The 12,624-nt window shown below is 41.4% G+C and overlaps 1 protein-coding gene across 1 annotated transcript in view; it reads right to left on the minus strand.

Annotated features, from left to right (window-relative positions):
- Positions 1-1,358: 1,358 nt before the first annotated feature.
- The window catches only part of SYT4 (synaptotagmin 4), a 63,722-nt gene continuing 52,456 nt past the window's right edge, over positions 1,359-12,624 (minus strand). The window contains exon 5 of the mRNA XM_073618750.1: positions 1,359-6,275. Within this exon, the coding sequence (XP_073474851.1) occupies positions 5,968-6,275 (308 nt within the window). The 3' untranslated portion in view covers positions 1,359-5,967. The remainder of the gene's footprint in view (positions 6,276-12,624) is intronic.

Here is a 12,624-nt window from a genome sequence, read left to right on the forward strand (position 1 = left end):
TACACTGGATATCTCCTAAACCTGCACAGTTTAGGAGATATCCCTGTATTTGCATGTGCTGACGTCATCGGCACATACACACTAAAGCAAATTGTACTGTGCCGGCGACTCCAGTGGGAATGACGTCATCGCGGCTCCAGCCAATCACAGCGCCGGAGCCACTATACCCGAAAGTAACACCCCCCCCCCCTCCCGGGGAGATGTCGGCCGCTGGAGTGCTGAACGAGGAACACTGTGGGGGCTTAGATCTCAGGTAAGTAATTCATAATGAGCTAGTGTGCTATGCATACTAACTCATTATGCCTTTATCTTGCAGGTTTTTTTTTGGAATTGTTAAAAAGGGTTTACAACCACTTTAAGCATTGGCTATAAAACCTGAAAGCCGATCGGTTTCTATGCAGAGATTTTGCACTATGCAGTTTTAGTAGATAACCCCCAGCGTCTCTTTAATTTCACCTTCCCCATTAACTCCAATGCATTTTGCCAAAAGAGCACAAATCTTCCCTTTTTTTGCTAAAATTTCATTCATCCTTATGGTTGATATGTACCCTAAAGACAGTTTGAGACAATTCTTCTCTCGAACACTTTGATATGTTAGGAAGTAAGTAAATATCCCGTTATGTTTGCTTGAGATTGTCATAAAAATGGTGGATGTGGATATAATGAAAACATTAATGTTCAAAGTATTTTTTTTCCAACCAACCACCCCCTATTCATTTAAGTGAAAATGTATTATTTTTTTCATAATAATGAAACAAGCATGGCAAAAAATCTTAAAATGCATAGCCTTTATCTTTAATACAACTTAGATATTCTGTACAGTGAAATCGAAAATTGTGCCCCATATATTGCACATAAAATACCAGGTTGTATACACACTTGAAGAGGGAGGAGAAAAAAAAAATACCCAGCCCCCTTTAGCATCAATAATAATTCTGGTATATTAAACAAATGTCTCACCTTCATACACCAATGTAAAAACAATGTTTTCTTAAAGGATCAACCCACCAAAAAAACTGGGTGGATAGTGGTAGGCTAAATCATCAACTGTTTTTTTTTTATATCTCTTGGGTCATCCAGTGGTGAGAGTTCCAAATCCAGTAGTTAGTTTGGGGGCCAACTCATATTGGCTGTGGAATTTAGGTGGAGACAGGAACAGGTGCAAAGGAATGTCCCCTTGAGTTTTAAGTGCATGTATGGGAGAAAAATAACATTTAAAAAAATTATAATTTTATTTATTTATTGGCCAGACATACACTTTAACAGACATAGTTGTTGATTCAGCCCGTCACTAAGAATCAGTTTTGCTGGACTGACCCTTCAATTTTCATCTATTCCTCCTTTTGTGACTTTTGGGGGGAAAAAAAAAAAAAAGTAGAAAATTTTTGAAAAAAAAAAAAATCTCAACACGTATACACCAATAGTGCAGTTTGAAAAAACATGAACATTCAGAACAACATTAGAATGCAAACCTGCTACACAGTTGGAATGTAAGAATTTTTTTTTTTTTTGTTTATTCCAATGACACAAAACAGTTACTACCCCATTATTTGTTTTTGGGACATACTGGTAAATATTTCAATAGAACATTATGCTACATACCGTAGTGCACAGGCCCACATCACTCACAAGACCCCGCTGATTCGGGAGTCCAAGCCCTTGAAATACCGTGCAATATTTCACTTGTGTATTTTTTTTTTTCTTTATTTTATCACATACTGTATTAAAATTCACAACTTCATACAACAACTCACAAAGGGAACAATGATGCATGTGTCAAGGGCGCGGGTCATGTAAAGCAGGTTATTCAGTCTTCATTGACAGTCTTTCAGTTCATTGGTTTCAATTTTCTCCTTGTAGAATGGACATGTAAAGACGAGGTTTACGGCACAGCCTAATATGAAAATGTTTCGACCAGCAGCTTGATCAAAAACAAAGCTGTGTGTATAATTCCAAGACTCCAAAAAATGAAATTAAAAAAAAAACAGCTCACCTAAATAAATGGGTTCACTTAGTGATCAAAAGTGGTAAATTCTGTACAAATATTTATATACAACCCAACTTGGTGGTTCGTTTTAACTAGTCACTTACTCTATATCTACTAAACTGAATGTATAACCCAATTTTCTTTTTTTTTTTTAGTTGTGGGTAGACTTTTGAAGGGTTTTGGCCCCTTGACAATTTTTTTTTTGCTGTCTGTGACTCCACAAAAGCTGGCCATACATTACACAATTCTCTTGTAAAATTTTCCTTTAGATTTACCAAAACAATATAATATGAGGTCAAACCTAAACAGTTTCAATTTGTATGCAACCAGGCAGGCCCTTGGACTACATAGTTGAAGGTAAATCTAAAAGAAATTGAACAAAAAAACTGTATAAAGTATGGCCTGCCTAAAAAGATTCAGAATCCCTAGATGTCCTTTTGACTATTGTAAAAAAAACAAAAAAAAATGAAAATTATGGATAATCCTAAATCTGCCCCCAAAATGGAAGGGCAAATCTGCCAATAGGGACACTTTTTATGGGAACAACTGTTTAAGTAGGGAACCCCTCTCAGTTTGTGGAAATTAACTTTCACTTCCTGTTCTGTCTCCATGACAGGAAGTGAAGAGAAGTCTCTCCAATGGGACATGACAACAAAAAAAATTGACTGACAAGGTTTTTGACCCTTGACTATTCTATTTAAATCAGAAAAAAAGTTTTGGGTATACATACAAGAGCTGTACATCCTGAAGGTAAAGGTGTCAAATTTGGGTCCTAGGCTTTGTTTTGAGGTCCCCAAATTGTCAGAATTACAAACAAAACAAAAACAAACCCAGCATTCAGAACAGCATGGCTGGGGTGCCATGTGTGGAATTTTCTCAATCAGAACCCAGTTTTACAGGTAAAAGGTGAGTACCACTAAACAAACTAAAGGGTTTGTGTTAGGTTTCGGAGGAGCAACACAAAATTACATTTCGTAATTTATGGCTATAAAGAAATAATTGTGATCCTATCCCTGGCTTGTATAGACCCAACAGTCAAACCCTATTCAATAGCAGGAGCTACAGAACTCTTATTATAATGAATATTAAAGGCAATACAACTGTAGCCCAAATGTGGAGACATTTTTTTTTTCTTCAACAGGGGCTCTATTGACTTCCTGGGCCCTCTGGGGAGTGACATACAAATGGTTGTCAGAAATAATTGTGATCTTATCCCTGGCTTGTATAGGCCCAACAGTCAAACCCTACGCAATAGCAAGAGCTACAGAACTCTTATTATAATGAATTTTAAAGGGAATACAACTGTGGAAAATCTTGACCAACATGCCTTATTTAGAAAAATACATAACCTCATATGCAAGCTGAAGGTAACGCAAAAACCACATATGCTGACAGAAGCAGTCACTATACAACCAATTTTTATAGCCATTCACTCCTCCATTTGGTATTGTTACATCAATGGATTGGATGTGGGATTTTTCCATTTATCGGGACCCTCAAATGGCCAGGAAAGTTTCCAAATTCTCAATGGTATGCCAATATTGCAAGATCTGAGCTTAAATGTGTAAATACAAAATAGTTCTTTCAAAACCTTTTGACCTTGCAATATTAAACTCCCACCGATCTCTACTACTTGATCAAGATGGAAGTGCTGGGTTTCTTTAAGTGGGTCCAAGGCAAATATCTAATTTTTATGATTTTTTTTTTTTTTTTACAAAATTTATATTTTTACTGAACATTTTTGAGTTTATATTGATTAAGCAAATCCAAATATGGAGACATTTTTTTTTCTTCAACAGGTGCTCTATTCACTTCCTGGGCCCTCTGGGGAGTGATATACAAACGGTTGTCAGACGGGTCATTTTGTTACCATATAGAGAACCCCAAACATATTCTATCCGGTGCCAGTTGCAGACCTCAGCTTTTGTGCAACAGTTGCATAACAGTAGAGGTAGACCAATCACAGCCTGCTCCAATAACCTGTAAGTATTCTCAAAAAGAGAGCGGTTGTCTACAACGGAATTTTTCAACCTTTTTTCAGTGAATATACCCTTTAATATTCCTCATCTCGAAGCACCCCATTCTAAAATTTAAAAAATGAATATAGATACATCAATATCCACATATGTAGGACACCCAACGTTAGAGGTGATTTATTCTTCCAAAGCAAATACACCTTTGCACACTGGTACTGACTAGTATTCTAATGTTTCTCTTCTCCCTCAGTTTCTCTCCATCACTCAGCTATTGTGATCCCAGTGCTGATGGGGAGGGGCAAACAAAGATGCTGTGCAGGTGCCCAACATCTTCCTTATCAACCGGTGATATCATTGGTTGTTAGGACACTGGCGGCTAGAAGGTTATAATGGTGCACAATAAAAACCTGTGGCTTTATGTAACTAATAGGCGGGCTTGATCCACCCCTTGACTGGTATACAATTTTCGGGCAATTTCTAGGCATTTTGCCAAAGCACCCCCAAAGACACCTGAAGGCACCCTGGTTGAAAAAGGCTGGTCTACAGGAAGTACATTTGCACAGCAGTGTTTAGTCATAAGGCCCTATGAGTAAAGCACTGTTGTGCGAAACACATCAAGGCATTTTTTTAGATGATGCCTTTTAGATGATGTTTTTATAAAACTTTGCTAGTACCTGAATATAATTTTTCATACATGTTAATACAGAGGGTAACATTTCTTTTTTCCTAACGTTCCTGTTTTCCTAGGCTCTACTTCTGGTCCATTGGTGAGCTCTTGTGTTGGAAGAACTGGGGCAAATGCCCACATTGCCCTTTGGTTGAAAAGGTGTTGAGTAAGGGATCCAAGCTAATCTCCTAGTAGGGGCCCTTGTAGTTGAAAATATAATGGGCAGTGTGCAATCTTGCCTGTACTTAGACCATGTGTCCGTCTTCAACAAAACACAAATAAGTGGTGTATATGAGGTAAAACAGAGAAAGCAAAAAATAAAATAAAATAGATTGTTCTGAAATGTGAACAATAAAATCTATGTGACCAACCACAAACTCTCTTGGAGAATATCTGGGCTTTTAATGAAACTTCATATTTAGGTGGTTTATACCAATGATATAAATAATTATTCGTGGGACAGTTGATGATAGTGCAAAATGTATGACCACGGTAACAAAAAGGCCCAAATTATTTACGCTCACTGCTTACGTGTTTTGAGGGCAAGACACTTTTTTTTAACGCTTTTTCAACTATTTTTCCAGCTTTAAATGACAAGAATAATTTTGTATCTTTGTAGGTGCTTTGTGTTTTTGCTTTATTAGATTATTTATCCAAATCTGCATTCCAGGCTCCCCCACAAAGTGATCCCATTCCTCACCCATGAGTATTTTCTATACTTTTATTTGTATACTTACTGTTACCTTTCCCAGATGTCTACAGGCCAGTCCTGCGATGTGCAGAGTCCTCCACCTCTATGGATCTTTTTCTGGTGGTGGGTGGTCTGCAGTCAACATGTCAGCACCTCTTTTTGCATTATTCATTACACCGTGAGTGCAGGGGGTCATAACTACGCCCACTCAGGAGGGATGTTCACAACACTCTGCATCATTGTACTTCCTCAGACTTCGGAGTCGAGTCATGCTGGGCATTCTTCAACCCAGAAGAATGAGGACATCTAGTGGTAGAATTAAATTCCTGCAGTGAACAGCACTGGAGCGAAGGTAAGTATTGCAGCCGGGCCTGCTTTTTTTTATTTTCAGTATGGCTGGGGCACCATTTAAAAATAAAATGCCCCGAGTTGGGTTTTAATTTTGGTTGAACAATATATTTTTTGTCTCTTGTTGTTATTGTATTATTATTCTCTTTTTTAAATTTTTTCTTTACTTTATGATGTGTTAGCATAAAAAGAAATTTCATTGCAAGCTCCTTATTTCACATGGAATATAAATAAAAAAAAAAAAAAAAGAAATAAATAAATAAAAGATGGCGCTGAAAGTCCGTTGAATTCTCAACTGCTAACCGTCGCACAGCATGTGCCACTTGGCAATTTGTCTTCGAGGATGCTCACAGATTTCCTTCCAATGCTCTCCACCTGTTCCATCTGCTGAAGCCCCCAGGATTAATCGACCGATAATCTCATTCCTGGAACCCCTGTCTGAATCCATCACCAGAAACTCCACGCTTATATCTTCCAAGCCTTCGCAAGGAATGTCAAACACAAACAGTTCGTTGAACACGGCGTTGGGGGTGCATTTCTTCACGTGAGTTTTCTTTTTAGAAATTCTTTTCTTTGCATGGTACAAGTTCACTTTCACATATGGGTCTGAAAAAATAAAATAAAACATGCGTAATGAATATTAATTAGCAGATAAAAGACTTTTTTAATGTGAAAATAAAGTATTGATTGCATTATTAATGAGCAGTAAAAGAAAAGACATACTCATGAAAAATAAATAAGCAAACAGTTGGCACTATATTTTCAAATCCGAACAAGAAAATATGTAAATACACCTATGAGATAAATATTTGGAGCTGTTTTACCTGCTAACATATTTGTATTTCTGGCCATTTAGTCGTGACATTTACACAGCTCTGCCACACAGCTAGGGATAGAGTGCTTTTTAACCTGCTGGTTGGACAGTGAAAAAAGCAGCAAAAGGCAGATGAGGTCATTTCTTTGCTCGCTGAGAGGCTGAGCCGGATACCGTCTCTGTGATGTCGGCAGATGGCGGACTTCAGCCCGCTGTCTGCTGAAAACGGGTCACAGGAGTGCAGGACAAACTGCGCTCCTGGGACCCACAGAAGACATACAGCCAAACGAGCTTCTCCTTTAACAGCAACGTGTATATGCAGTACACCCGATTGGCTCACAGTCCTAAAACTCCATCTCCCAGTTAGTGTGCTACTACATAAGGCAGGGGTCTCCAAACTTTTCATTATGATGGCCACATTGTATATTTTACAAATATTCACAGGATGAAATAAATCCTCCTCACATCAGATTTCCCCCACTTACAGTATATCAGGGTCCCCTTCAGATACCCCCCTACATCAAGTTCTCCATTAGATTGCCCCCTTATATCAGGGTTCCTATCAGAGTTCCTGAATACATCAGGTTCTCCAACAGAGCACCCACCTTTCAACGGATTCTCCATCAGAGTCCAAACCTTTCAGGATCCGGATCTGAATCTGGAACCTCTGTGGTGTCTGGCTGTGTTTCTTCTCGCTTTGCCATTTAGCGTTCCCCCTAACATCAGGTTCTCTCTTACATCGGGTCCCTATCAGAGTCCCTCCATACATCAGGTTCCCCAACATTTTCCCCACTGTACATCAGATTGCCCATCAGACTCCCTTCTTACAAAAAAAGTCCCTTCTTATATGAAGTTCCCCATCAGATTCCCCCCTTACATCAGATTCCCCATTAGAGTACCCTTTACATCAGATTCCCCAACACAGCCCCTCCCCTTATATCAGGGTCCCCATTAGAGTCCCCCTTACATCAAAGTCCCCACCTGACATCTAATTCCCCATTAAAGCCCCCCCCCCCTTTATATCAGGGTCCCCATCAGAGTTTTCCCTTTATCAAGTTCCCCATCGGTGTCTCCCTTACATCAGCAGTGGAGACCATGTTGACCTTAATCCCCAACCACTGCACATTAAGGATACGCCACTAACCCCAGCTGGGCGCTGGATAATATATAGCAGCATACCATATGTGGCCCGTGGGCCATAGTTTGGAGACCCCTATTATAGCAAATTGTAACAGGCTAATAGTTGCATTGAAATGTACTTTAAATTATTTATTAAAGCGGTGTTCCACCCAAAAGTGGAACTTCCGCTCACTTGTCTCATCCCCCCTCTGGTGCCACATTTGGCACCTTTCGGCCTTTCGGGGGGGGCGGATACCCTGTCCCCACTTCTGGAAGACCAGTCTTCAATTCAGTCAGCAGCTCGGCTCCCTCCTCCTCCTTCAAGTAGGAGGTAGGAGCAGTGCCTCGCACATGCGCAGTAGGGACCCGGCATGAAGCCGTAATGCTTCACTACCGGGTTCCCTTGGCGGCGGCAGCACACAACAGCTGATGGAAACATCAGCTGCGGTGCCGACATCGCTGGACTCCAGGACAGGTAAGTGTCCTATTATCAAAAGTCAGCAGCTGCAGTATGTGCAGCTGCTGGCTTTTAATTTTTGCAGGGGTGGGCGGACCTCCGATTTAATGACCATAGAACTGTATTAGTTTGTATATTTTAATCTGCATGGGCTTTAAAAGTTTCCTCTTTTGAAATCGTAATAATTTATAAAATGTCTTCTTTAGAAGCCATGAAATACACCGATCAGCCATAAATGTATTACCACTGAGAGTTAAAGTGAATAACATTGCACATTACAATGGCATCTGAAAGTCGTGGGATGTATTAGGCAGCAAGTAAACATGTTGTCTCTAAAGTTGATGTGCAGAAAAATGGTCATCGCAGTTTGTTGTGTATGGAGCTGCATAGCTGCAGACCGGTCAGGGTGCCCATGCCGAGCCATGTCCACAGCCAAAGAGCGCCTACAATGGGCACGTGAGCATTAGACTTGGTCCACGGAACAATGGAAGAAGGCGGTCTGGTCTGATGAGTCACATTTTCATTTACATAATGTGGATGGCTGGGTGCGTGTGCCTCGCTTACCTGGGGAAAATATGTCACTAGGATGCAGTATAGAAAGAGGACAAGCCAACAGAGGCAGTGTGAGCCTTTGGGCAATGTTCTGTTTGGGCCTTTCCATTCATGTGGATGACACACACCACCTACCTAAACATTGTTGCTGACCGAATACATCCCTTCATGGAAACTGTATTACCTGATGGCAGTGGCCTCTTTCAGCAGCATAATGTGCCCTGCCACACTGCAAAAATGGTTCTAGAATGGTTTGAGGAACACAACAATGAGTTTGAGGGGTTGGCTTGACCTCCAAATTCTCCAGACAACTTACAGGATTTAAAGGATCTGCTACTGACGGCTTGGTGCCAGATACCACATCATAACTTCAGAGGTCAAGTGGAGTTTATGCCTCAGCGGGCTGGTTTGGTGACAAAAGGGGCTGTTTTGGTGGCAAAAGGGGTCGTACTCAAAATTAGGTGGGTGGTCATAAAGTTATGGCTGTTCAGTATAATTACTAAGGGACATATTTATGAAGCAGGAAAGAGTCCTCTCAACCTGGAAAGCACTCAACTGAATCAGGGCAAATAATTGGCTTTATGGTGTTGGTGAATCAGCTGATAGATGTAGAAGTAAGACTAGGAATATAAAGGTTCTCAGTATATCTGATTTCATATCTACTTCTGTGACTTCTCTTGGGCTTTAATAAAAGATTATTTATGCTAGGTTTTTGTGAACAAAAAAAACATACACACAAACAAAAGGCTGAATTTCGCAATTCAAGGATTTAATTAAGGTAATTAAGGTAATTAATGCTCCACAAATCTGATGAGGATTTCCACTAATGAGGATGGTCCTAGAAGCATTCCAGTTCAGTTCCCCTGATATTTTGAAGTATCTTAAATCTGAACATAAAGGACTTGCAGTCAGAATCGGCACACAAATCTTATATGTATACCTGCCCACATATAAGTTGATCGCTTTTCTAAATTTTTAAGATCTCTTTCTTTGGAAATTTGAAAAAGAACAGTGTTTTCTCGTAAGATTTGTGAAGAGCCCAGAGTGGAGAAAGGTCAACATGAATATGATAAGTATACCTGCAAAAATATAAGTTGATCAATTTTATAATTTTTAAAGATCTCTTTCTTTGTAAACTTAAGATTTATGAAAAGCCAATTTATTTTTTGGATATAGTGGGGATGTCAGGTTTTTGTTGGTGTTTTTTTCCCTTTGGGGAGATGTTTCCTCACTTTCTGTTCTGGGGATGCCATGTGCCAGGGTGCAATAGTGTGGCCAGGGTAGGAAATGTATCTCTAAATGGAGACTCCAGCAGCAATAAGAACAGGAAAAATGTTCAACATTTCCTTACACAATCCAAAAACAGTAACAAAAATATCTGGCTGGATCTGCATTTTAAGAAAGGTTGGACCCGACTCAAAAGTAAAGATGTGTTTTTTTTTTTTATAGGGAACATCTGGAAATATTAATTGTGCCTACTGTATGTAGTGCCATGTAAAATGTACCCTTTGTCTTGAATTCCTCTTGCAAAATAGCAGTGTACTTCCTCTGCCTAGGCGATCCTGTACATCTACCTGTCAGGGTGCTATTCAAAATAAAAATGAACATGTGCTGAAAAGGAGACAGAAGAATAAAAATGTGCAGGTGCTGAGGAAAAGACCTGGCAAAGTTGCCAATACTTTACATGGTCGTGCTCGTTTGCGTAGAAATGCACGTTCACGCACACCTGCTGCCAGAATTGGCGCCAAACACACTATGTAAGGTCAGTGGCTGCACTTAGACTTTGCTGGATGATCTTCAGCTACCAGTACTCCTTGCTCCTGTGTTTCTTGTATTCTTTGGATTACCTGTTACCGATCCAGCTTGCCTCTGAACTTCTCTGCTGCCTGATACCTGGTTATGCCCCCGGCTTGCTCTAAGGACTCTGCTTCTCTTGCTCTACCGTGTATGACCCTAGCTTGCTCCTGACTACCCTTCTGCATACACCCTGGCTTGCCTTCCTGTGTAGGACTTTGGCTCTCATCCTGACTATGCCTCTTCAGTCTGGGCCTGCCAGCCTGTTCCTGCTTCTTCCTCGGGTGCTATCTTGCCTGTGGTCGCTGCCCTGGTTCTGCTACACACCTGGGGCTACGGAGGTCCTGCCAACTGTCCTGACAGGCCAGCTGTCAGCTATCCAGTTCTGCTGTGCTGCCAGCAGCTTTCAGCAGATCTACCGAAATGGCACCTGTGCGTCTTTGAGTCTAGCACTCCTTGTTCTCACCTTCATGGGTGCTTGGAACTTAGCCGCAAGGGAAGCCCTCTCGTCAAATCGGACTCAGCCCGCGTGCGTGACACTACCCTTATAGCTATTTATACTGGTATACGACACTGGTAAGACTATACTATGCTGGTAAGACAGTAATGGGAAAGAATCACCTGCAGGGAGCGAAAGGCAATACAGGTTACTGGTCCTTTACCCTCTGACAGCCTATTTTTGGCACTGTTTCCAGAGTTCAGTTCCTCATTAAACCACTTTGTCATCTCACTGTCATCAATTACTAATAAATGACTGATAATCCATCATAAAAGTCATGTGCCTTTGCCCCTGTGGTTAACCCCCCTAGAACGTACTGTATCTAAAGACAACTTTTTTGTTTTGTATAGAGTGGAGGTTTTCTTTTTTTGAGTCCTGCTGGGGACTCAAAAATGGCTTTCATGGCTCAGTGCACCATGAAGGAAAGGTAATGTCCCTGCCCATGCCTGCTGGACCATGAGTCAGTGGTAATATGCACCTTACTGCTGACCGCCCTGTCCAACAAGGCCAAAACATTGCCTTCCAAAAAGAAGGCCCACACCAAGGAACTTTTAAAAGTCAGCAGGGAGTCAGCAGCACCCTGCACCTGCGGACCTCTGCAGTGTGAGGCTATAGGGTGGTTGCCCTTCAGCTGCTCCCTAGAGGACATCCTGCCTCATAGGAGTTGTGCCTCCTCCTCTCTTCTCTCAAGCACCCAAAAACAGTCAGCGACCTCATCATCTCTTCCCTCCTCGTCACTGGAGCAAACTTGGCAGTATGCTGCAGCTGGGGTAACATGACTGCCAGTTTCTTGTCTTTCTTGAGCACCCCCTCTCTCTAGGCTCACATTACTATCTTCCTTAACCTGGGAACCAAAATCGGAGCCTTCAAATCGCTGCACATCCTCCAGCTGCATGTACCCGACACTGTGGTCGAATATTTCTGGGGACTCCTCAGTGCATGATGGTGGAGCTACGGAAGGAGTGACTGTGGACAAGTTGCCAGTGGAATAGGCTGCTTTGGCAGCTGAGTTTGAAAGGAAACTACTCTGAGCCTGGGTGACAGAGGATGAGGAGGATGAGGACAGCTTTGTTATCCACTCCACCAACTCTTCTCCATGTTCTGGCTCAATAACACGGCAAGCAGCAGAAAAAAAAGGACAAGCGTGCCCCACGGCCACCTGCAGAGGATTCACCATGTCCACAACCAGCACTGTTGACTGTAGACACAGAGGCTGCTTGCCCTCTTTTAGTGGACTGTGAGTGTCTGCCTCTCCTTGGTGGCCTTCCAGAGATGATGTATATTTTGTTTTGCAACACCATATACACTATATTAGATACTGTGTACACCACCAGAAGTGTTGTAGAAACTGTACGCACTGTATTAGATACTGTGTACACCGCCTGCACTGTTTTAGCAACTGTACTACAGCTGCACTGTATTTTATACTGTGTACACCACCAGAAGTGTAGTAGAAACTGTATAAACTGTATTAGATACTGTGTACACCGCCTGCACTGTATTAGCAACTGTACTACAGCTGCACTGTATTGTGTACGGTGCACACCACCAGAAGTGTAGTAGAAACTGTACACACTGTATTAGATACTGTGTACACCGCCTGCACTGTATTAGCAACTCTACTACGGCTGCACTGTCTTGTGTACTGTGTACACCACCAGAAGTGTAGTAGAAACTGTACACACTGTATTAGATACTGTGTACACCACCAGAAAAGTAG

The sequence above is a fragment of the Aquarana catesbeiana genome, linkage group LG01, assembly GCF_042186555.1.
Source record: "Aquarana catesbeiana isolate 2022-GZ linkage group LG01, ASM4218655v1, whole genome shotgun sequence".
Taxonomy (NCBI): Eukaryota; Metazoa; Chordata; class Amphibia; order Anura; family Ranidae; genus Aquarana; species Aquarana catesbeiana.